Below are 26,620 nucleotides of genomic sequence, written 5' to 3'. Positions count from 1 at the left end.
GAATGAGAGAGTGTCCTGCCCTGGGCTGCTACCAGACGTTCTGGGCTGTGTGCGCAGGACAAGGGATCTGAATTGGACTTTTTACCTGTGATAAGCAGTTGCTGAAGTGCTTTAAGCAAGGGAGCTAGGTGGCTGAATTTACATTTTAAAGCCACTAACTGGCTATTGTGTGGACAGGGACTGTTCGGAGAGGTACAGTGGAATTGGGAAATCAGAGAGGAGGCTCCTCAGGTGCGGACACCGGCACTTTCCAGCAGAATCGGGGAATTGCAAAAATGTGCAAAAGTTTGTTGAGTGTGATTGCTGAGAGAAGATGAAGGGAAGAGAAGGACAAGGCTCACCTCCCATGCAGCCTCCCAGCCTGACGAGTCAGGAGGTCGCATGAGCCCTCATGCGAGGTCACAAGGGGCTAGGTGTCTGAATCAGGGCTGAAACCAGAAATGTGACCCCACCCACAAACTTTGTGATGTCAACTGATCAGTTCAGAAATTCTAGTTCTTCAGTAGAAGGGAAGGCAATACAGTCAGAAAGAGCCTGATGGTCTAATCCAATCTGCCCAACCTGGTGTCTGACTGCCCTCTGCCACAACCCTCCCAACCCCCATACCGCAAAGCGGTGGCTGTTCAGTGCTTTATAATTTCAGTTTCTTGTCTGCAAGAATATGCACTCAGAAAAATGCTACAGGAAATAGGAGCCTGTTCAAGGTGACCATGAAACCAAACGGAAGTTCCTGGGCTTTCAGAAATATTCCGACCTCCTTCTCGTTTGCCATTAAACTCATTAACGCAGGGAGTTCAATTAATTCTCCTCTGCTTCTCTTTTCTCTCCTATGTCTAGATTTATTGACACTACACGCTCTGATTCCGCGAGGCTACTTTGACCAGGAAACTCCTCCTCTTTATCAGGTAAAACAATCTTTCACAGGCTGCTTCCTCCTTGAAGTCTTCCCTGTTCTAAGCTCCTAATACTTTCATTCATTTGGCTCTTAACCGGTTCACCATTCTCTCCTTCCTTATTTAGAGCAATGGCTAAGCCTCCCTCTTACACATCACAAACTATTTCTGATTTATCTTTTTGATGGGACCCTTTCCCCCAGCACAACAGGCACAAAATAAATATATACAAAATAAACAATTACCTAAACTTTTAGGCTAAATTCATCTCTATAAGGAGTCCATTCTATTTTAGAAAAGACAGCAAGGGATCAGGAATTTTCTTTCTTAACTGAACGTGGTAAAAGTGAACTCACAAACATTTGTCAATTCAATAATTATTTACTAAGCGTTTCCAATAAGCTAGGGATGTTGTACACATTGGACAAAAAAAAAGAAAAGGAGGATGGCTAAGTCTTCTCAATGTCCATTACTCTGGTTTCTCTAACTGGGGGGCCTTGAATATGATAAATCATTTCCATGCCTGTCTCTCTTTGATTACAACTTCACTTTTTCCTCCCAACTGAAACTGAAGTCTGTTTCCTTTTAAGAAAAGCTTAAAAAAGAATTTTCCTTGTAGAACTCATCATGTTCTTTAAAGAACCCAGGAGAAAGCATGCTGGAGTTAAAAGAAGGATTAGAGTTATCAGGTAACCTGAGTTTGAGTATGGGCCTGATACACACCATGTGATTTTGCTCAAATCAATTAATCTATAGAGGTCTCAGTTTCCTCATCTGTAAAATAAATAAACTACCTTTTTCTACAGTGTGTTTATTGCTCAGCACACTACTGCAAAATACTGACATAATTACAGAACAATGTAGTTTGCTTATCTGTAGGGACATTTTTAAAGTAGTGGAAAAGAAGTGAAAGAAAGATGGATTAGACAAAAATGTTTCATATTCCAACTACAGAAATTGTATTATCAGGCCTCACTACTTGTGCTCTTGAAAGAGACTTCAAACAGAGAAAAATCTTTCACAAAAACCCCAAATATGAACTGAATTTTACACTCAAAGATATTAATCATAGCATTTTAACAGCAAAGGTCCAAATAATCTAAATGACCAAACAAAAGAATAATGAGAAATGAAGGGCTACTTCCTTCAACATGATAATGATTATCTATGAGAACAACAGAAAGCAGTATCCCTAGTTACACAAGAGCAACGGTGTATTTCAAAAATGGCTCCTGTCAGTGTATCTTCTGGGAACACATGAGGGACATCCAAGAATTCATTGACACTAATATAGTGGCCAGAAAATTTGCAAATAAATATTAAAAACTAGGTAGTCTTCTCATACCTGGTCATGTTTTTAAAAATATGTAAATTTAAAAAATTTTTAAATGTAATGATTCTGAGGTGCATTTAGAAGAAGGAATGTATTTGAAAGACAATATTTCTTTTCTCTTTTGGCAACATAAGCTGTACAAGAGGAGGACTTGTCCTATAAACTATTAAAACATTATGGAATTAAAATAGCTATAGCATTTAAAATATCATAGTGATGCTGCAGGAACAGAACAATAACAGAGAATAAAGAGTTCAAAAATTGATCCATGCATGTGTGTGTGTGTGTGTGTGTGTGTGTGTGTGTGTGTGTGTGTAAATGTAGGTATGTATCAATCTATAGGTATTTTTATATGATTGTGGTGGCATTTCAAAGAAGCAGGGGAAAGACTGGATTATCCTTTGACGTGTGGGGGGATAGCCAGCTACCCATGTTACAAATATGATGCCAAATCCTTACCTCACACATTAGATCAAACAAATTCTAGATGGATTAATATTAAAATTAAAAATATCATAAAGGTCCTAAATATATATATATATTTGAAAATATTTATAATGTGGAGACTTTATCAAAAATGACACCCAAGGCAGAAAAACATATGTAAATCAGAGATTTTACTATATAAAATTTTAATACTTTAATAAGGCAAGATAAGGAAACAAAAATGAAATCCACTAAATAAAATAACAAAAGTTGACAAATTATGGAAAAAAACAGAAAAAATGTGCCATATATGACAAACAAAATGATAATCATCTTAAAATATAAGGAATGATTTAAAGGCATTATTTTTATATTAAAATTGTTTTTAATAAAAAAAGATTGTTTTTAAGGTGTTCACACTAACAGGGAAATGCGTAAGCTATAACATTAATAGAAAAAAATACAAATATGTCACTACAGTTGCTCTCAGTTATGGAAAAAAATATGTTCAAGAAAAAAATAAGACAGAGTAAACAGACCAAAATGATGGCTATTTTGGCACTGTGGTAATATGGGTGATTTTACCTTTGTGATTTAAACCTGCTAAGTTTTCTAAATGCTCTATAATCAGTATCATTTGTTTTATCACCTGATAAAAATTAAAAACAGCACAAACTGTTTTTTTTTTAAGTATCTTCAAGGGAAAAGCTTGGGTTCATTTTGGAATGTTACTTTTTAAATGTTCCTTACTTTAACTATATTCAGTGGAGAGTATGTGCCAATAAAAACCTCCTCCTCCACGTGTGCCATTCTCCTTCATCCAGACAATTCTCTTACTTAGGGAATCTATAATTTTTCCAAAAGGAAAAGAAGTTACATGTGCACAGGCACACACAAAGGAAATAGCTAAAATGCAACAGATACATTATTTCTCACTGCTAGTATTTATTTGTTTCTGCCAGAGGAAGAAAGCAATAAAGAAAAGATATATAGGAGAATTTCAGCAGTGAACGTGTACTTATTAATTCTTTTCCGGGCTAAAAGGACAATTCCACTTTGTTTGTTACATTGTATCTTGAAAACTGTACAAAGGGATATGAGAAAAATGAAGGTTCTTGTGTTCAGCATCCTGTTCTCAGACCTCAGGTTTACAGAACAATGTGGTAGAGTAGAAGGGGTCCTGCATTCTCCCTTACAACTGAAGACGGAAGTCTTTCAGTTTTAGTCATCAACTGAAATTTGTTGTATTTTTCTATGTAATGCCCAAGACAGAGCAATGTGGAACTTCAGAGAAACAATGAACTGAAGAATAACACATCACCTCTCTGGGCAGTAGGAGAATCATAACTGAGAAAATACGAAGGTGTGAGTAAAATTAGGCATGCCAGATGTTCTTCGCAGAACACCCATAGCAAGTTTGGAATACTGGTAAACAATTACTTGATGGTAAAATATAACAGCACGTTGCATCCATTCAAAGATATCTCAGCTTGATAAAGTATAACACCTTGTCAACATTTAAAGGAACCATATTTTCCCTCCTATCTGGGTAGGGTACATATCATAGTCACCATGTATATAGAGGATACCATCTCCAATGGGGGTCGGTGTTTGTGAGCAACGTGATGAGTCTCTAGTTGACCCTTCTTTGACCTGATACTTTCCAGCTGAGCCAGAATGGCCCAGGCAATCACTGGCTTCCTGCAGTCGGTTTACAACTTGGGGTAGGAAGGATCTTAAGAGGTCATCAACAGCGCTTGAATAAATTCTGCGCCACAGTGGCAGGCTGCAGACTTCAAACCCATGCGTTTCAAAGGAAATTAATTTCCCACTGGTCTTGCAACTTTGTGTTATATAAATCCCTGGATTTAAGACTAGGCATATTTCTGATGTGCTTTTGAAAATCTGGTCTAACTAGAGTTTAAAAAAACGAAAACAAAATTCCTCAGAACAAAGTGTGGTAGGCCTTTAATAAAAGGTTTGCGCTGAGTAAGTCTTATCCCTGGATTATCTCCCTAGTACAGTAACTGGCTGGTTTTTAAAGGGTATCACAGAAATCAGACAGACAAGAATAGGGCGTGATCAGGAGGCAGTGCCTGTTTTCATTCTTTCAACTGCACTTGGAAGTTGTCCCTGTTCCTGGAGGGGACAGGACTGAAGCCCGAAACTAACTTGCAATCTGAAGGTCTCTTGATGCATTCATTTCCAAACTGGGCCAGACTGCTGGAGACATTCTCAAATACATGCATTCACACCCGACCCCCCAGTCCTGACAGAGATCATGCCGAACCTTTGTAAAATGACTTGGAATTCTCTAGAAAATGTCCTTCATTCTCCATGTGGAATTTTGCATGCAGCTTTGTTAAAGAATTCCTTTCCCTTCTTCAGGGCAGTTTCCCTGCAAAGAAGGCTCTTGCATCCTCTGGTTCCAGAAGAATTTTCATAGAATTCATCTGTCGTTTTACCCTCTAGCGAAGCCTCCCATTGTTCCGGAGACCATTTGAAGGTTGTTTCCCTAAGTGTCACTAGTATTCTACTAGCACTAGGATAGAGCATGATTGTCTATACATTTATCAACTTGATGATATTTTTTTCAATTGCAGGTGTAATGGTTCTCAAGTCCTTTTGCCAACACACTACACATGGCTTAGATGAATCAGTTTTTCATGACACAAACTGTTCAAGAACTTTACATATATATAAGGGTTGTAAGTTATGTCCCCTATAAGGATGGATGTCTTATCATAGTCTTAATATCCCAACTGCTAGCTGTCTCAATTCTTATTAAAATGGATTCAAGGGGGCTTTCCTGGTGGCACAGTGGTTAAGAATCCGCCTGCCAACGCAGGGGACATGGGTTTGATCCCTGGTCCGGGAAGATCCCACATGCCGTGGAGCAACTAAGCTCGTGTGCCACAACAACTGAGCCTGTGCTCTAGAGCCCACGAGCCACAACTACTGAAGCCCGCGCGCCTAGAGCCCGTGCTCCGCAACAAGAGAAGCCACCGCAATGAGAAGCCCGCGTGCCGCAACAAAGACTCATGCAGCCAAAAAAAAAAAAAAAAAAAAATGGATTCAAGGAATCTGTCTCTAATCATGTGCACAAGACCTGGAGGTTCACAAATGTAACAAGAGATATACATAGGTGTTATTCTTTCAGCAGAACCCTCTCTCACTTTCGGTTCTAAATTTTCTCTACACAATGCTTCCAACTGAAATTCCCAAGCTGTTCCGAAGGTTTGTTTCCTTTGACTAGGAAGCCAATTCTTGCATTGTTTTCAGGTTCTCCCAACTTGGAGATATCTGGAAATCCAGTGAGTTTTGTATTTCACCTATTCCTTTTACTTCCTGGAGATTTCCTTCATTGTATTATTATGCTCTGATCATGACTTGGTTTTAGCGAACAGCATTTCTTCCAATTTAGTTGAGGATTCTTAATAATGCTTTGTAGCTTGGAACACATACCCCCAATATACTTCACTAAGAATCAGAAAGAAGTCATGGTCACTTTAATACCATCCAATGCCTGTTGGAGATATGGAATTTTGTCTCTGTTCTACTTCAAAAATAGAAAGATTAACAAAGCCTTAATTTCACCCTCATTTTACATCTGTATCTTGTTCTAATAGTCCTTGAAGCTTTCTTATTCTCTACTCTGGTACTGGAGTGGACAAAATTCTCTCATTGCCTGGCTAAGGACACTTGAATCTCTGCCTCCCCGCTAATCAACGGTGAGGAATCCAAGACTCAGGACTAAGAAATAACTTTTACTCCTTACCAGCACTGGATTAAGAAAACTCATACAGATTCTGTGTTACAGCCATGGGAAAAACAAAATACATCACATGAGCATTTGAAAGCAGTTGGCAATATTAAGTATGAGCCAAGAATTAACATTTCATGTTTATACCAGATGTCAGGTACACCACTTCTCTCTCTAAGCTGTCAAAAAGCCTAATACAGAGAGAAAAGGTCAAAGAATCCTGAGGGAGGTTAGTGGTGCTTAAAGGTTATAATGATTGAAAAAGATTGCTTTAAGTCTACATATGTCACCACTTCAGATGTCATTTCACATCACAAGTGGAAAACAGAATAGGCCTTCTTAAGAAATTTGCGGAATACAGTATGTTTTGGCAGTAGTGTTGAAAATACACTATGGTTTCTGTAAGCCAGCCAGCACAGGTCCCCTTATCTGAAGATCAATGATTACAGATGATTGACGGACTCGTTTTCTCACCAGAGAACACCAGCCTGTTGTTATTAGTATAACAGATGTAATGTGATCCACACATAATTAATTGAATTTATAAAATGCCAGAAGTATACTTAGTCAAAAGCATCCCTTAATTTTCTCCCTCAGTTTTCATAATGATATAATGAAGAATCCACCCCCTAATATATCAAGAATTACAGTGAAGATGAATCAGAACAAATTCCGGGAACTGACTCCACCTGCTCACTGATACAATAAGATACACTTGTCCTCTACCCCGTCCCTTCCCTTCCCTTCCCTTCCCTTCCTTCCCTTCCCTTCCTCCCTCCCTTTCTTTTTATAATTTATCCGTACAGAATTCTATCTTTGAAGAATATTTATGTGGAACTACAACATTCAAAATTGGTAAGAAAAGAACTGCTCTGTTTGAAGAGGGAGTTGGGGAAATCTGAGGTCTGTACACTAAGCTGTACCCTTTCACAAACCCTTAGAGCATTTAGCAGAGAATATTTTGAAAATTACTGGTATGCATGATCTTCAGGCTACGTAAGCAATTCCTGAAGCGGACTTCTCAGAATATCTGGTCCCACAAGATGCCATATAAACAAAGGGTTCTCTTGCCACGTAAGTCTGGGAGAAGCTGTCTGCTAGACTCCTGCTCTAGGATATGTAAAATTAGTACTGTACTATTAAAAGCTCTGACAGGGACTTCCCTGATGGTCCAGTGGGTAGGACTCCACGCTTCCAATGCAGGGGGCCTGGGTTTGATCCCTGGTCAGGGAACTAGATCCCGCATGCCGCAACTAAGACCCCCTCACAGCCTAAATAAATAATAAAAGAAATAAGTAAATATTAAAAAAAAAAAAAGCTCTGACAAATAAAAGAAAGAGGCTTTCTTTTGCTTTTCCCAGCGTTTTTGCAAAAGTGTTTTTTTTTTTTAAAAACTGCCTCACTCTTTTGCATGGTGCCTGTTGCTGTTGCATAAGAATACATAGTGAAAAACTGTTGCTCATTGTCACACACATGGTCTGTGAGTAAAAGTATAAAAGCCACAAGAGAAAATAAGGAGTCTATGGTAGGAACACAGAATTTACCTTTACCTATTGTATTTACTATATCAACCCACGAATCAGATGATCTTGTCAGGGACACAGTGCACAGGAAGGTTCCTTATCTGTGGAGGGTGATCAATACTACTCAGTGCAGAGACTATGTATGTGTCATGTTGTATAAAAATCAAAGGGGAAATTAAAAGAAGTGATAGGAGTGGGTTGCAAAATGTGTAATATTTCCAAATATATTAATGTCACTGAAAACATTATTTTAGAAAAATGAGAAAAAAAAAATTTTTTTTTGGTTGCATCACACGGCTTGTGGGATCTTAGCTCCCCAACCAGGGATCGAACTCGGGCCCTCGGCAGTGAAAGCGCCAAGTCCTAACCACTGGTCCGCCAGGGAATTCCCCCAAAATTCTTAAATTTCTAGATTGACATAAAAATTTACCTTACGAACTACAAATGATTTACTCACAGCTACAATGGAAAAATTAGTTACAATTCTGCTTAATTATTGTTTACTCCTGGGAATACAATGCTTCTTCATGGGAACTGGGCTTTAGCTGACATCGCTGACCTTCCAAGTTCATCTCTTTCTAGATAAAATCAAATGTGGTCTCAAAAATTACAGTTTGTACTTACATATAATAAAACCTCACACATTAGGCCCCCATGGCTTTGTTGTGTTTAGTTGATTGGTTTACCCCCATTTTGGGGGCATAAAACATTTGCTTAGAAAAGTAATGATGTAAACTAGACTAGATGGGGAGAATGTAAAATGAAATCTGGAAAACTGTGTCCAGAAGGATTGAGATGCAACTTCCAAATACTGCAGGCCTCCAAGAGCCCATAATTAGTTGTTTTAATTAGTCTTGTTTGGAATTGTTTTCTGTACTCCTGAATCTAACCAAAGTGAATTTTTAAAGGCTATAAACAATACTCTTACCTCTTAGACACATATACCCTTAGGCTACTGAGTGAATGAGGCATTTTTAAAGATTAGCGTTAATTGAATGTCCTTGAGGAAGAGACTTCTAACTGTGGCCCACAGGCTAAAGGCACCCTCAAACCAAGTACTGTTTGACCCATATTGTTAATGTTTTGGAAAATTTTGCCAACATATAGTTTCTAGCTGTTCTTGCTTTCTGCATGGCACTAATCAGCTGGGACTGAGCAGCGTTTGAACGCTTTGGGTGGTTTGAACATTTGGGGTGTCATTTTTCATCATGACATATCGTTGTTCTTACATCTTCTTGTTGGAAGAGTTAGGATAACTTTAACTAGTTATTGGATCTAGATCTCATCACGTCTGGGGAAACTGAAAGAAAGACTACAAAGGCCAAATAGCTAAAGAAAACAATAAGTGAGAACTTATGGTCGATTACATTATTATTAAAATTTTTTGTTGCTCCTCTCTGTGACAAAATGGTTTCTGGCCCATTTGATCAGTATTGGCCATAATACGTGTTTCGCAAAATAGAATAGGAGGGACTTCCCTCGTGGCAGAGTGGTTAAGAATCCTCCTGCCAATGCAGGGGACACGGGTTCGATCCCTGGCCCGGGAAGATCCCACCTGCCGCGCAGCAACTAAGCCTGTGCACCACAACTACTGGGCCTGTGCTCTAGAGCCCGCGAGCCACAAGCACTGAAGCCTGTGCGCCCTAGAGCCCATGTTCTGCAACAAGAGAAGCCACCGCAATGAGAAGCCCGCACACCACAGCGAAGAGTAGCCCCCGTTCGCTGCAACTAGAGAAAGCCTGCACACAGCAATGAAGGTCCAACACAGCCAAAAATAAATAATAAATTAATAAATTAATTTTAAAAATAGAAGGGGAGCAGAAATGTATATATACCACCTGTGAACAGACTGAATGAGTCTGACAAGTTTCTTTTCTTCCCGCCATGAGAATGGCATATCCTAGACAAGGGCTACTTTTTCCCAAAATAAACAGGTCACGTGGAATATAGCTGCAGCCAACCCGTAGCACAGAGCCTACAAAACTGGAAATAACTCTTCATTATTATAAGCCCTTGAGACTTTGGAGTCATTTGTTACTGAGACTTTGGAGTCATTTGCTACTGCAACAGAACCTAGGAAAAGCTGACTGATACGCAGCAAATTTTGTATAAATAGTGAAAATAACAGCTCTATGTGTTTAATATGCCAAGTGTGTCTGTGTCTAATGAATTTAACTTAAGAGGACATTAGGAAAAAAGCCATAGTAATAACTTAACCAGCATATGGAAGATACGTGTGACAGAACGCTTAATAAACTCAGAAAAGAACTGTATTTTCTATGTTGTAAAAATTGCATAAGAAGTAATTGATGCTGTTAAGTGATTTCAATATGTTACTGGGAAAAAAACAAAAAATTGCCCAAGTCTCAAAACCTGGCCCTGCTCATTAATCTGAAACACTTGGCTGGCCCCTACAGACCTCTGAGAATACAGAAAGGTGGTCACTGTGATGTTTCTTTGGATGCATTGACTGACTCGTAATCTTCCTGAAAATGTTGCACATGATTCATTTTTAAATTTCTTAGTTTTAAATACTGGTACCCTTTCAAAGTCAAACTTCCTAAAGTTAATAGGGAAAAATAGCTTTTAAATAAGAGCCAGGTCTAAAAGGAAAGAAGGAAAGTGATTGATTTTGAAAATCCTCCCCTACAATATCAGTCTGATTTTTACTCCAGATGGGCATACCCCCTTCAGATGAACACTCCCACAGAAACACACAGACACAATAACAACAATAAACAAATCCAAACTGCTCAGGGGTAAGATGCCAAGCAACGCCTAGAGGATTAAAAGCTACGCACACTTAACCAATGCCCAGTTTCTGTGATTATCAACAAGCGCAGGTGACTGCCCGGCACCTACCAACTACTCTGCACGGGCGAAAGCGGATGAATGCCATGGAATATTCCGCTACACGCCCAGGCACACCGGCAACCGTGCTCTCTAAGGCAGCTAATGTTACTGAAGGAAAAATTCAGCTGGGATAGGAATTGCCTAGCTTATAAATAAATGAACATCAATGTCCTATATAAGCCAAGAATTCCACTTCCCTTTTAAAGTCCAAAATGTCCTACGTAATAAAATGCAACTCCTGAAATACTTCAATGCTTACACTTGCTCCATCATAAATGACATTTCTCTACTCCTTAAAACATTTCTTTAAGGCATTTAAATTTGTACGACGTGATGACAGTGGGTCTCAAAGTGTGGCTCGAGGCCCCGCTGAGTCAAAAATCCCCTGGGTCATTCATAAAGAATGCAGATTCCCAGAAAAGACTCCACACTAAGGAATCAGAATCTATGAGAGTGCGATCGTGGAACACACATTTTTAACAAGTCCTCCAAATGAGCTTCTTATACAGCCACTAGAAATCATGAAATGCAGTCTCTTAAGACACACTGTATCTTAGACGTCTCTGGTCCTAACCTGCTTGTGCTTATTTTCAAAAGCACAGGTCTCTATAAAGGTGGCAGAGAGAAGCCAGCTGTACTCCCAACACGTTCCCACTTCCCCCATGGCACACAATGGACCTCCTTTGCTCTCAGTGTGACCATGTGACTGGGAACCAGTCAGCAGAATGTGCACATAGGTGACATGTGCCATCCCCTCCAGGCACATGTCCACAAGAACCATCCATGGGTCATCTCTCCCCCTCTTTTCCCTGCCAGCTGGACCAAGACAGAGGCAGCAACCACAGATTTCAGATGCTGAAACGGAGAGGCATACATGGATGAGGCCAGAGATCTATGATCAAAAGCACTTGATGTGGATTTTATCTGAGCAAGAAATACAGTTCAGTTTAAGCTAATATATTTTCAGGTTTCCTTGTTAACAGTAGCTCATGTAAGCTTAATTAAAACACTAGTACATATAAATTCATTTCTACAGCAAAGCAACGAACATTTAACTCTCCCTCTTGCTAGCATACAGATTAAGTCTTAGGTTTCACCTAGGGCTACTATGTTTTTTGTTTTTTTCTGACAAAAAGCACTGACTAACAATCATCCTTAATTTCTGCTTAAGATGTCAGGAATCAAAGCCTTTACCATCCTTGATTGGTACTAAATTAACAGTGCAATTTTTACTTAAAGCAGAAAACATCAGAGTTCTCCTATCTTAAAGTAAGTTCTCGTAGAAGCACTATCACTCTAACAGTGGATTTAAACTTCCAGCTCACGCATGTGATTTTTTTTTGATGAGCTTAATGCTCCTTCTGACTTCTGTTTGTGGGTGGATGGAATCACAGCAAGGAAAACTCGGCAGTCTTTCGAGGGGGAGAAAATGATTTTCTCACTGTACTATAGCAGATTATTTATGGGATCGGAGAATGAAACGGGGGGTCGGTGGCGAGCTTGAACCCATGCTGCTCTTGATGAAATATATGTGGAGTACTCACTGGCAACCCTGAAATTTGGGGGAAACTCACTCCTAGACTGAACACGTAAATAATAATGAATGCACAGTTTCTTTAAATTGTCTTCTGTGACCCTGCCTCCTTCCAGGCCCATTTGTGGTGTGTTCAGTTCTGACTTCAATCATAAAAGGATGCTAGAACAGCCCAGTGACGGGTGTAGCCCTAACAATAATGCCCTCTGCATTCGTGATGAGCCTTTGGTTGTAAAAAATAGAAACCCACTAGAGTCAGCTGAAAATAACAAAGGGAACAGAATATATATACATATACTGGGGCTGTTGCATAGCACCCAAGGGCAAGAAAGCAGCTGCCAAGGGAGGAAGGTTGGAGAGCCCGCAGCCAGGCAGTCCTTAGTCTTTACTCTGTCCCTGGTCTCTGTTTTTAGCCTCTGCAGGGCTGCATCTCTACGCCATGTGCATCAGCTTTCTTGGCATGATAGAAAGGGTCTGCCTCAAACTTCCAAATTCAAAACTTAGAGCCTGTCAGGTCAATTTTCAAACTGGCAGGAGAGAGTGGCTGATTGGCCCAGCTTGTGTCAGGTGTCCTCCTCTCGGCCAATCAGCAGCGGCCAGCTGGAACATGCTAGGCATGGTTCCAAGCCCGTGGAGGCAATGGAGGGAACACCCAGGAGGAGAGGCAGTCACTGCTTGTATCGTTAAACAAAACACGAGCGAGTCTAAAACCTCCACCACATAATCCAACCCTTACGGCTGGAGGAAGGAAACCCAAGCGCTGTCTAGAAACAGGTTTTCTAAAATGGGGTAAAAAACGTACCCTGGGGTACATGAAGAAAATATAATAAGCCCTCTTTAAAAATTTACTTGCATATTTTAATTTTATATTTTTCTACCTAGTAAACATATTAGGATTATAGTATATTTTTATCTATATATATAAATCAGACATTTCAAGCCACTCACATATATGCCCCTGGGGACAGGGGGATTCCTATTTATCTTTCTATTTCCTTGCACCCTGAGAACAGTACATTTAACTTGGAAAGTGGTTTGGGTAGGGTTCAAAAATACTGACTTGAATACATTCCTATCACGTTTATCAGCAATGTTTTCAGTTTCTTCTGTATTTAATACTAAGATTATTCAAGTAAAGGGCCATATATATTACAGTAAAATAGCATTATAAGACGTAAACATCTTCCACACGTCAACAGATATTTGAAGGATGCATGAGTAAATCAAAATATGAATAAAATAGATGGACAGATGGACGAAGGAAGGAAGGGAGGAGGGCAGACTCAATGAATATTTTTAATTCATAGTTTCCACACTCAAGCACTTCGGAGAAACCCAGGACTTTTCATCTCCATTTCCAACGACAAAATGGATGTTCAGCAATTAAGACTATTTGAGACAACAGATATCCCCTTTAGAGATCAATTTTACTGTTTATCCACACAGCAGCACCTGAGGTTTACATGTCAAACGATTCAGAACATACTTGTCTGAATACTACTACGAATTTATTAATATTCTGGACACCCATAAATGTCAACAGTCACATCAGCATTGGCATATATTCAAAAAACACTTTTACAGTTGTGATATATTATTCATTCAGTCTACAGATGGATTCTCTCTTTCTTGTGACATGTTAACATATCTGACTCCCAGGCTTAGGAGCAATAAATTAGGAGCAATATTCTATGGTGCAGAGAGATGCTCATTCCTCAATAACCCACCAACCATCTGCTTTATCGAGATTTCATAATTTGTGATGGTATAAAGACCTGCTACGATGCAACTTTCAGATACATTGCTTTAGGGAAGGGAAACCCCTGGGTTCTCAAAGAAACGTTTTATATAGTGACCAGTGATGCAAATACCATGGGAGCCAGAAAGCACATTCTGCCCATGAACATATTATGCATTCCCTACTTCAAAGTTTTGTAAAAAGCTGTTGTTTTAAATTTGACTAAACTACAAACATGAAGAGTAGAGGAGTGTAGTTCAAGGAAAAATGAATGCCTAAGCCAAGGTGGTGCTAAGGTTACATATTAAGGTATTTGGGGAAACTACTGTTTTGGGTCAAAATCACATCCCAAAACACTAGGTAATGTCTCATCGCCTTGAAGCAAGGTCTAGCAACTGCACAAGTGTTTCCAGAACATTCCTACTTGGAAATTTTTCTTCAAGCTGCCCCATCTAAACTACCTGAGGTGGCTTTTGTTTTTTGGTCCTAGGGAAAGAAAAAAGACGATGTTGACACAGAGGGTGTAAATCCCATGCCATCTGGTTATGTTGGTAACAGTTCTCACCTCTGTCACACCAGGATTTACAAAGCAATTTTTAGCATGAAGTAGCTTCATCCTCCACTACCTGCTGTTTAGCATCTCACACTCTTCCTTTTCACATCCCAAAGGATGGCAGTGTCCAGGGCTGTCATTGTAAGAAGAATACGCACAGAGCACAGACGTGGGAAGCTGGATCAGAGACCAAAGCTGTTTGCTTATGAAACACTGGGAAACACTCAGGTCTATTTTTAACTCAGAATAAATCTCATCAGGCATCCTTGGACCAAAACCAAGTCTTTATTAACATGTATGTAGGCAATAACTTGATTAACCTATGAATTCCTGTCTAATTAGTATTTATCATGAAAGGCCCATGAACTAGTCTTGTTCCTAGGGAAAGAAAAAAGACGATGTTGACACAGAGGGTGTAAATCCCATGCCATCTGGTTATGTTGGTAACAGTTCTCACCTCTGTCACACCAGGATTTACAAAGCAATTTTTAGCATGAAGTAGCTTCATCCTCCACTACCTGCTGTTTAGCATCTCACACTCTTCCTTTTCACATCCCAAAGGATGGCAGTGTCCAGGGCTGTCATTGTAAGAAGAATACGCACAGAGCACAGACGTGGGAAGCTGGATCAGAGACCAAAGCTGTTTGCTTATGAAACACTGGGAAACACTCAGGTCTATTTTTAACTCAGAATAAATCTCATCAGGCATCCTTGGACCAAAACCAAGTCTTTATTAACATGTATGTAGGCAATAACTTGATTAACCTATGAATTCCTGTCTAATTAGTATTTATCATGAAAGGCCCATGAACTAGTCTAGTCTTGTATCCTTATTTATATTAGGATAATTTTTTTGTGCATTTGAATTTACAACGATCTTGTAGTGATATCAGCAACTGACTGGTAATTACACTAATTCCCAGCTTTTCACACTATTGGTAACTAGATTGATAATTAACCCACGGATAATCCATGGCTGGTACCTTATTTTTGGCATGTCGCTTCCTGATTTTCCAGCTAATTTTCAAGAGGATACTAATTCCTTTCACCTTAGAGAGATGCTGGATTATTCTGCAGAGAAGACAATGAATAGGAAGTGGCAGAAAGTGTCACGGAATGAGTGGGAGATAAGACCCCTCTCAAATGACAGTAACCTGCATTGCTTAGGAGTTATGGGGACTCCCAGGAAACATTTCTGTCACCCACCAGGAAACACTTTTTCCTTCTATGGCATCCTATAAATGGCGATTGCTCTTAAGCAAAGCCAGCCCAGGTTGCTGCTACTTTCTTATAAATTATCTGCATAGACAAATTATTTAAGGGAGTATGAATAATATATGCAGTTTCCATACTTTGGGACTCCTATTTGGGTTCTTTTTTTTGCAATATCTCCCTTGTCACTTATCCAGTTCCTCTCCATACTTTTAATCAAAAGAATCTCCTAGCAGATGATTTATTTCCACCAAGAGCCAGCACCCTGCTTAGCAACTAAGCAGCACTCAATAAATAGAGACTACTAATATTATTTGTTATTATTATGATTTCACCCCTGTGTCTACTCTGTCAGGCTGTGATTCTGTTAGACCATACGATAGATAATAAAATACGATGATGTCTTCAGTAATCAGAAAATAACAACAAAATTAAAAATTTCCGACCACTGAGAAGGGACCAAGTAGAAGTGAGTAAAAGTAATACAGCAGTTAAGACAGAGAAGGGAAGGTCACGTCCTGCAGGGACCACGGGACTTTGTGGAAAGAGGACACAATGGATCACAGCGGGGCCATGTGTGCCCCATATCACATGTACTGATAAATCCTGGAGTCACGGCTTCAGCTGCTCTGTGCTGCCTCACATCCTCCACTGAATGAAAAGTCCCTCAGTCCACAAGGGGATGAAGCGGAGCTGATACCAGCTGCTGTGGGCAGAGTTCACCGTCATCTGTCAGTGTCTGCACCTGTCTGCTTGGCACCCAGCGCATATTAGTTGTTAAATGCTTTCACCTCTAGAAACAGTTTGCAGTGCATTCTCAGAAAGCATCTGTAACTGGCCCGATCTAAAGAGGATTCCTTTATTCATTTCATGAATGTGTTCATTTGTTCAACCGTTATTTACTGACTGCTTGTCATAAACCAGCCTTGTGTCAGGCACTTGGGTGCAGAGCAAACCTGGACATAGGCTCTGTCTTCAAGAAGCTCCCAAACCAAGAAGTCAGGGCAGGGGATGTAAATTGTGACTTGGCAGACTCAACATTAGGTAGACTGGGATCAATAACAATCCTGTTTTCAGCATCTAAATCTGACACTCTGGTCCCTATCATTTTCCTGCACAATCTAGCATGCAGGAAGATACGCTTTTGTTCAGTCATTCGCTCCCCCATGCATGCCGCGGGGTCTTAAGAGCTAATGCACTGAACCTGGGAAGATTTCTTTCCTTCTTTGTCAACAGGTCTACTGACTTGCACGGTCACCCCAGACTATGAGCTTTAAAAATGAAAAAAGCACTATATGAAGTCACCAAGGCAGAGAGGAATCAGGATGTCATTACTTAGGAGAGTTGTGACTGGCCAGCAGTTCTCCAATTTCATGACAATGGAAAAGATTCATCTTTTGGAACATGTTTTATCCAACAGCTTATTAAGACTCCCTCACTGTGTGCATGCCCAGTCAACTAAAAGACCCCCTCCTTTGTGATCAGCAAGTACATCTAATCATAAAAATGTTTGAAGAAGATCCCTTAGACTTTTAATTTGGGTCAACAGTTCCAACACACATCATAGACAAGACCGCCCAGCTACTACTTTACGCTGCTTTTAACAAAAAAACTTTAGTTATTTTGATACTTGCTTACTAGGTGTACTTCTAACCATTATTAGTGTCTACCTAAAACATCACTCCCTTTTTTTTCCTCATAATAAAACCCTTCTTTTCTTTTGGAATCTACGTCTTTCTCAGCCCAGTGCTTGCCAGTAGATGGAGCTGACTCTGGTTCTCTGCTGGAGGGGAAAATCTCATGAGCAAGGCTGACCCAATGAAAATCAGGAGCCACTGAGCAACAGGTTGCCTGGCCCATTAGGATCTTTAGCACTAAGGACCGGAAGGCCTGGAGTTGCCAGGAGCCACCTGTGCCACCACAGGGAGTCTACGTGACAATGGAATCAACATGGAGGGAAGCAGAGCCAAGAAAGAGCAAGGAAGACCAGCCGCTTAGGAAATCGGTTAAACCATTGGGTCCAGTAAACTGGGTTCTCAGGGAGCAAGTATTAGAGTCTGGGACAAAGATTGTGACCAAAGCTCAAAGCCCGTGCAAGCAAGGAGGCAGAAGCAGGATTTGAGATAAGAAAGAAGTCCAACTGTGGTGATCCAAAAAGCCTTGGTCATGCTGGAAGGAAGCTCTGCATTGAGTCCTCCCCACGAGCACTGTCCAGTGTTGGGCAGAAAGTGCTGACCCCTTATATCCTCTCCTTGTTCAGTCACCAGATGCAGGCAGTCCCTGGAAGGGTCAGTCCCTGGAAGGGTGAGACCCTGGGCAAGTGGCTCCTGCAGCCAAGGGGATCAGGAAGAAGCTGAGAGCTGGAGGCCACTGGCTGACCACACTGCCCACAGTGAGGCAGCGAGGCATTCTGGGTGGTCCACCGCTGTGTCACCATACAGCTCTAGTAGAAAGCACATGCTCAACCCAGTCACATGAGCCAGTTAAACTCCCTATGTTCTTCAAGCCAGTTTGAGCTCAGTTACTTTTACTGCTAATCAAGAGAGTCTATGCTTCCCTTCAAAGTGACAGGTCCTCTGAAACTTCATGATTTCAGGAAAATATACACTCCCGAAGTAGACTGGGGAGCCCAATTTAAACCCATACTCACCAACACGAGGGCAAGCGTGGCAGCTAATCAAGCCCCAAATCTGCAGTCTGCAGCTGGCTCAGACATTTCAAATGATCAAATACTGAAGATGGGAAATGTCTGTTTTATTGGGCTGAGGATTTTGTGATTAAAACTGCCAAGTCACTGGGCAACAAGGACTTTGGTTTGGATGTCACAGAACAAATAAAGTCCAGCATATTGACATGTGAATAAGCTTTATTATAATGGGAAGAAGACTTCTCAGTTTCCCCTCTGGTCAGAAAGATTCTCTCTAACCTATCTATCTCTCAGGAATTCTCATCCTCTCAATAACAGAATGTGTTTGCTTCTCTGAGAACAACGATTCATACATTAATAATGCCTTCTTTGTTCCTGCAAGTGGCCAAGTTTGTCATAGTGAGCATGAGAGGAAAATCCAACCAGCACTTCAGGCTCTTAATGGGGAGCGGTACTTATTAAATTATTTTCATATGTGCAGAAGTTCATTTTTACGCTTGGTAGCTACTTTGTTAACCTTCTGAATTTCCAGAAATATTTCAATTTATAGCAATGTAGCATAAAATTTGCAATTCCAACACCCCAATAAAAATGATGTGAATACACACACATATTTCATTTTCAATATATATATTACACATATATCAAGAGGTGCAACAGCATATATCAATAAGCATGTGTAAGCATGTATGCATAAGGCGGGAGAGAGAGAGAGAGAGAAAGAGAGAGAAACCACAAAGACACCAATGTATGTCACGGTCTAAAACTAAATAATAAATGATAATAGTGTAAGGATGAAGCACTGTTCAGCACCATTAGGTAACTGAAATTAACTTGATCTTGCGTGCCTTTGGAACCTTCCTTGTTGGAATGAGTAAATTATGTTTATAAACTCCTCTGGATAGACTATTTTTTGTAGAGTTTCTTATACCGCAACTCAACTGACAGAATCCAATGTTTGGATTATCAAGTTTCTCGGGGTAATTTATGGAAGCAATAACAGTACATGTGCTGTGGGTCTCGCCCCGAAACCTGTTTAATAAACATAAAAAGCAAAAACAGAACACATGTTACCTCCAGAGTGTGGCGGGAGGCCACAGAGCAGGACGACTCCCTGTCCTTCACGCACTGACACTGCACTTCTCATTTTGGTTTTAAAATTTTCAAGATCTGATTTGAAAACAAAACAAAACAGAATTTCAGAAAGGACCATAAATTTAAAATGTTCACACAGAGACATTCCTCTTTTTTAGGATAATAAAAAATCTCTTCTCAGGAACCTCAGGCGGAAAACATTTAACATTTGCTTTGAGAAGGAAAAGTAGGATTTTGATTTCTTTATTAAGACTTCTAGAAATTCAGCAATAGAAACAAAAATACATACCCACTAATCCTGTAAATTAAACCCACATATTCCTTTTTATTTGTAGCTGTAAAAAAAATACAAACTGTTTTTATCATTGGCCAAATAATTTTTTTCAAGTATTTAATAAAGCAATTAAGGCAAATAATATTTTGATCACCAGTGGTTATTTATAAAAACCATTTAATTTCTTTCAATAATAATCCAGGACAGCAAATTCCAATTCATATTCTCCACCTTAAATTATAGCATGGAGAAAATTCTATGGGCTTCATCTTGAACAAAGCTTAAGCCTATGGGGAAAAAAAGAAGAAACATTTGTTTCTCTAAACTGTGATTTTAAAAAAACGTACTGTGCGTTCCATAGTTAATATATGCTGTGGTGTCACTTTCTGTATTAGAACAACTGCACTGTCCATTTGTGAAATAATATACTCATTTCATAGCTTTTAAGGGTTGATATAAATTGCCTATGTGGTGACGATGAAAAGTAAGGCAGTGTATGTATTTTAAAATACAACTTGAAAAATTTCAACTTTGAAAAATGCAAAAACCAAAATAATCTTCTGAAAATTGATAAAACTACCAACTGTAGACATGTATGAATTTTCTGAGCACCATAAATCAATACATCAAAGGGAAATTAGAAGGCCTATGTGTTTCATTTTATTGTTACTGAAAAACAGTATTAAATTGCTAGCTTATAAGCATGGAATAAAGCAATTCAGCAAAACTCACATATGTGTGACTATAAAAGGAGAAAAAAAGAGTGTTTATGGACTTATTTTATTCAGAAGTTACCCTACAAAAGTGATATAACGTAGCATTATATCATCTTAAATCTATAACCAAATGCAACATTATCAAAACATTAAGGCTTCTGAAGTGTAACTGAGTTGGAACTGCAAAACTGGACCATCCAAATGTTCCCCAAAGACTAAGTGGAAGAGTACATCATATCAGAACGCAGCCCATACATGGAAAAATAATTTCAAATCATTCTATTTTGACAACCAAGTATGCATCATAATTACTGATTTTCTGTCCAATTCCTTGTTTTCTTCTGTTATATAACTTCACATCATAAAACATATTCATCACTGATTTTACCTAGAATACACCAAAAAGGATAAAAAAAAGGTTCTACGGAAACTAACAATGTCTCTTCTCCTCCATAGGTGAAAACCTCTTTTGCCTAAACACTAACACTGGCACAGGTTTGGCCATTGCTCTGGACATTTGCAGCGATACTATCTCTACAGTATATAAGGGCAAAGAACATTATTTTTGGACACCTGATGTGGCCAGTTCAGGGAGAACATGCATTAGGAAGAGCAAACAAAAATAACTGTAGTGGTCTTAAGTGTTTTCCCGGCTTTTTTTTTTTAACCCTAGGGACTATAGAGATAAAAGTAGTATAAATATCCAAAAAGTTTCAGATTACTGAAATATCCTGGCAGATTATATATGCAACCCAAACCCAAGTCAAGGCTGCATATGGTCCAATCTTGACAAGAGCTGTATCAGAACAAGCCCTGTTTAGGAGTCAAAATAAATACGAAGTCATTCCAGAAATTATTTGGTAGAAACCTCTCAGATTTTTCTTCCTGTCTCCTAATTCTTGCAAAATGTGACATTATTATGCAGCCTCTAATTAGCCAGATTTTAAGAAGAAACCAACTTCATAAGGAGCATCTACAAAGAACTACAACTAGCATCATATTTGATGGTGAAAGACAATGTTTTCTGCCAACATCAGGAATACGACAAGGACGTTCATTCTAGCCACTTGCAGCCAACATCATACTAGAAGTTCTGACTGCTGCAATAATAAAAGAATAAAAAAGAAGCATACAGTTTCTAAAGGAAGAAATAAAATGACCCCTATTTGCAAATGATACGATTGTCTAAACAGAAAATAGGAAGGCACCTACAAAAACAAAAAGCAAACCAAAAAATTCCCACTACAAAGTGAGTTAAATAAGTCATAGGATACAATTTCTAGAGAGTAATAATAAAACTGCAGAAACCAAAATTAAAGACACAAAACTGCTTACAATCATTTCAAAGAAAATACAGTACTTACGTATACACATAATAATACATACAAAGGATCTATATGCTGCCAGTTACAAGATACTGATAAAAAGGAATCAGTCTAAATAAAGTGAAGACACCTACTGTGTTCATGGATTGGAAGATTCAGCACAGTTTCAACTGTCCCCAGATTGATATATAGATTTAATGTAATTCCTATCAAAATTCCAGCAAGGTTTTTGGTTGGTTTGTTTTACTTTTATATTTTTTGTAGATGTAGACAGGCTTGTGCTAAAACTTACATAGAAAAAGCACAGGCCCTAGAATAACTAAGACAATCTTGACTAAGAAGAATAAAGTGGAAAGAACCACTCTACCTAGTATTAAGACTTATTATGTAGCTACAATGAGCGAGACAGTGTGGGAACGGCAGAGGGACAGACACATAGAACAATGGAATAAAACAAGAGAATCCAGAAACAGATGCACACAAATATGCTGAGTTGATTTTTGACATATGTGCAGAAGCAGTTCAGTGGAAGAAGGACAGCCGTTCAATAAATGGTGCAGGAGCAACTGGACAACCATAGGGAAAAAAATGAACCTTGTCCTCAACCTCACTCATGTATGAAAATTAATTCAAAATGGACTTGAATGTAAATGTAAAACATAAAAATATAGAAATATAGACCTTTTAGAGAAAAATATAGGAGCACATCTTTGGGATCTAGGGTTAGGCAAAAAGTTTTTATGCTTGACAGTAATAAACTGGACCTTACCAAAATTTAAAACTTTTGCCTTGTGAAAGTGCATGGGAAAAGGATGAAAAGACAGGCAACAGACCAGGAGAAAATATTTTCAAATCGCTTATACAGTAAAGGAATAGTATCCAGAATAAGTCCTCTTAAAACTCAATAGTAAAAAACGAAACTATCCAATTAGAAAATGGGCAAAACAATGAACAGGCATTTCACTGAAGAAGATATACAGATGGCAAATAAGGACATGAAAAATGTTCAACATCATTAGCCATCAGGGAAATAGAAATTAAAACTGCAATGAGGTATCACGGCACACCTATCAGAATGGTTAGCGACACCTATCAGAACTACAGCGACAACACTAAACCCCATAAAGGATGTGGAGAAACAGAATCGCTCACTGTTGGTGGCTGGATGATTGTACAGCATTTCACAGCCACTCTGGAAGCAGTTTGGTAGTTTCTTCAAAAACTAAACACACAATTGCCATATGATCCAGCAACTGCACTCTTGGGCATTTATCCCAGGGAAACAAAAACATATTTTCCCAAGAAAACCTGTACAAAAAAGTTTGTACAGCTTTATTAATAATAGCCCTGAACTGGGGACAACCCAGATGTCCTTCAGTGGATGAACGGTTAAACAAACAGTAGTGCACACATTTCCTGGAATACTACTCAGCAATAAAAAGCAATGGACTATTGATACACCCCACACTTGGATGAATCTTCAGGGAATAATGCTAAGTGAAAAAAGCAATCCTGAAAGGTTACATGCTGTATGACTCCATTTATATAATATTTTTAAAATTACAGAATTTCAGAAAGAGAGGATGCATTAGTGGTTGTCACTGTTTAGGGAAGTTGGGGCAGGGATATGGGTGTGGTTATAAAAGGGTACTGTGAGGGATCTCGACCACAGAGTGGACACACAAACTATACATGATACCATTATAGAGAACTAAATACACACACACACACACACACACACATACACACACACACACACACACACAAATAAGTACATATACAACTGGGGAAATCTGAATTAAAAAACAAAGACAAAATCCAGCTCTCCATATTTTTTTACTTTCTTTCCTCTTCCTCCACCCCACCTACAGGCTGCAAGTGGCTCACCGTGATCACCCTTCCGGTCGCCACCTGTGCTGTGCTGCTCTAAGATATCCCAAGTTCTGGTCACACCCTGGAGACAGTATCTCCCAAACTGATATCAAACGGAGGTATGCAGAGCCAGGAGAGAAATACACTCCTTACTTTGACTGCTTTTCCTATGAATTTGCACATGGACCATTCCTAGTGTATAAAATACTCTACCTTGACACCTGTCTGTTAATTTTATTTACTGGGCTAGGTTTTCTATGGGCTGCTCAAACACGTCACACTTTCAGGTTGATCTCCCCTAGAGGGGTGGGATAGGGAGGGTAGGAGGGAGACGCAAGAGGGAGGAGATATGGCGATGCATGTATATGTATAGCTGATTCACTTTGTTTTACAGCAGAAACTAACACACCATTGTAAAGCAATTATACTCCAATAAAGATGTTAAAAAAAAAAAAAAAAAGAAGAATCCGCTTGCTAATGCAGGGGACATGGGTTCAAGCCCTGGTCTGGGAAGACCCCATGTGCCACGGAACAACTAAGCCCATGCGCCGAGAGCCCTCTCTCCGCAACAAGAGAAGCCACCTCAATGAGAAGCCCGCGCACTGCAACGAAGAGTAGCCCTCGCTCGCCGCAACTAGAGAAAGCTCGCACAGCAACGAAGACCCAACGCAGCCAAAAAAACCCAGTCAAGTTTCTAAGGGAAAATTCTACCATGGCAGGCTACAGGTGTGTCCTAGGAAAATAAAAATGGTTCCTTATGTAAAAACAATGGCTTGCTCAACAAGTTCAATAGTATCTTAGTTTTCCTTCCCCAAAAGCAGAGCCAAGAAAGGACTTGAGTGACCTGTGGTATATGGAAGATGATCTCAGAAAGTAGGAGGGAAGGAGTGGGGTGAATAAAAGAGGGATGGAAGAAAAGCCACCAGCTGGTTACATTACTGAAGCTGCTACTGTAGTCAATAAGGGATTGATTCTGCACGAACCTCTGATAAGTGTACAGAATGCCTTCTAGAACCATCAACTTGAAAGACGCGAGTCAGGGGTATTTGAATACAGGCTCCCAACCTTACCAGTGAAGGGTTTTCCCTGGGGGCAGTCATTTTCCCCTACCCATCAGAGCTCTCACTGTGAACTTTCACGGAACTGTCCACCCCCACTGCACATTAATCAGAAGCGGGCAGAGGGGATTTAACACATTTTGGGGATACCAAAAAAGTCTACTGCAAATAGATTTCACACTTAAAAGCCCAGCCTTTTTACAGGTTTTAAAACAGGTTTGTGCTGTAAGTTTCCAAGCAGACTTACGTATTCAGTATTTTCTAAGCCTCCTTAGGGAACAGGGAAGCACTTAGTAAGATCTTAACATCTACAGGAACTGTGTTTTTTAAACACAGTTGAAATACTGGCACAATGGGTGAACTCTAAGCACCTAGGAATACTTTACAAGACCTTTCCCCACAAATATATCATAATTCAGCCCCTTCTCTGCCTCTCATCACCCCATTGCTCCAGCAACCCCAACTCTCAGCCACATACACTGAAACAATAACGAACTATTTGGATTTCCCCAAGCACAAAATGCTTGTCAAAAATCATGCCACTGACGTTGCACTTTTATTCATCTGCAGAACCAGCTTCATCCACATCCCTTTCTTGAAACTCTTGAAATTACCTCCATCCTTTCAATTCTGTTTTTAAATTAATTAATTAATTTATTTATTTAGTCTGCGTTGGGTCTTCGTTGCTGCGCGCGGGCTTTCTCTAGTTGCAGCAAGCAGGGGCTGCTCTTCGCCACGGTGCACGAGCTTCTCATTGCAGTAGCATCTCTTGTTGCAGAGCATGGGCTCTAGGCGCGCGGGCTTCAGTAGTTGTGGCGTGCCAGCTCAGTAGTTGTGGCTCGCGGGCTCTAGAGCGCAGGCTCAGTAGTTGTGGCGCAGGGGCTTAGGTGCTCCGCGGCATGTGGGATCTTCCCAGACCAGGGATCGAACCCGTGTCCCCTGCTTTGGCAGGCAGATTCTTAACCACTGCGCCACCAGGAAAGCTCCCAATTCTGTATTTTCTCTATTTTTCCATTTTGTTCTCCTATCCTGGGGGTCCACCAAGATTAGAACACTGTCATTTTCATCTTTATGTCTCTAGTCTATTACATATTTGCTGGCATTGTGTGGGTCATCAACACACATCTGCATCCATCATATCATCTTCCTTGGAATCTCCATGGTGGGTCCCCCACCGAAGTTGAATCCTCTGTGTCTGGGTTGCAGATTTCTTAACTTTCTACCAGTGAGGATTAGGAAAAGGAAACAGGAGTGGGCCCACCAGGGATCCTGTCTTTGCTCCACCATAATCCAGATCTGCAAGATTGGAGGAGTTACCACTTGATCATCTGTGCTTCCCAGCTTTTTATTTGTAAACTGGGGACAACACCTGCCCTCTGAACCTCACGGAGTTTTTTGAGAGAGCCTCTCTAGCCTCGCAGATCTGCAAGCCCTTTGAAAAGTAAACAGAATCACAGAAGTGCAAGGTTCCCTTATTCCTTCTGAGACTCTGGTTTTACAACTCTCCTTACTTCAGTCTCTCTCATCTCATCTATGATTTCAAACATGCAAAGATCACTTCATCTAAAAAGCAAAATTTATCTTCCAATAACTCCCATGCTCCACTTTTCTTAAACAAATTCCCCTTTTCCCCATGACCATCTCTCTGTTTCCTTCCACTTTTTTTTTTTTTTTTTGGTAAGCGGGCCTCTCACTGTTGCGGCCTCTCCCGTTGCGGTGCACAGGCTCCGGGCGCGCAGGCTCAGCGGCCATGGCCCAAGGGCCCAGCCGCTCCACGGCATATGGGATCCTCCCGGACCGGGGCA

The 26,620-nt window shown here is 40.0% G+C and overlaps 1 protein-coding gene across 7 annotated transcripts in view; it reads right to left on the bottom strand.

Moving 5' to 3' along the window:
* CNTN3 (contactin 3) overlaps positions 1-26,620 on the bottom strand; it is a 342,830-nt gene that overhangs the window by 127,320 nt on the left and 188,890 nt on the right. For all 7 annotated transcript variants that reach the window (XR_008615747.1, XR_008615748.1, XM_007100371.4 and 4 more), the window contains exon 5: positions 19,550-19,645. Coding sequence is in view for 5 of the 7 variants with exons in the window: in XM_007100371.4 (XP_007100433.2) it covers positions 19,550-19,645 (96 nt within the window). In the remaining 2 variants the exon portion in view is untranslated. The remainder of the gene's footprint in view (positions 1-19,549; positions 19,646-26,620) is intronic.

Source organism: Physeter macrocephalus, chromosome 18 (genome assembly GCF_002837175.3).
Source record: "Physeter macrocephalus isolate SW-GA chromosome 18, ASM283717v5, whole genome shotgun sequence".
Lineage (NCBI taxonomy): Eukaryota > Metazoa > Chordata > Mammalia > Artiodactyla > Physeteridae > Physeter > Physeter macrocephalus.
Note: the sequence above shows the minus strand (reverse complement) of the source record. Positions and strands in the feature narration are given on the sequence as shown.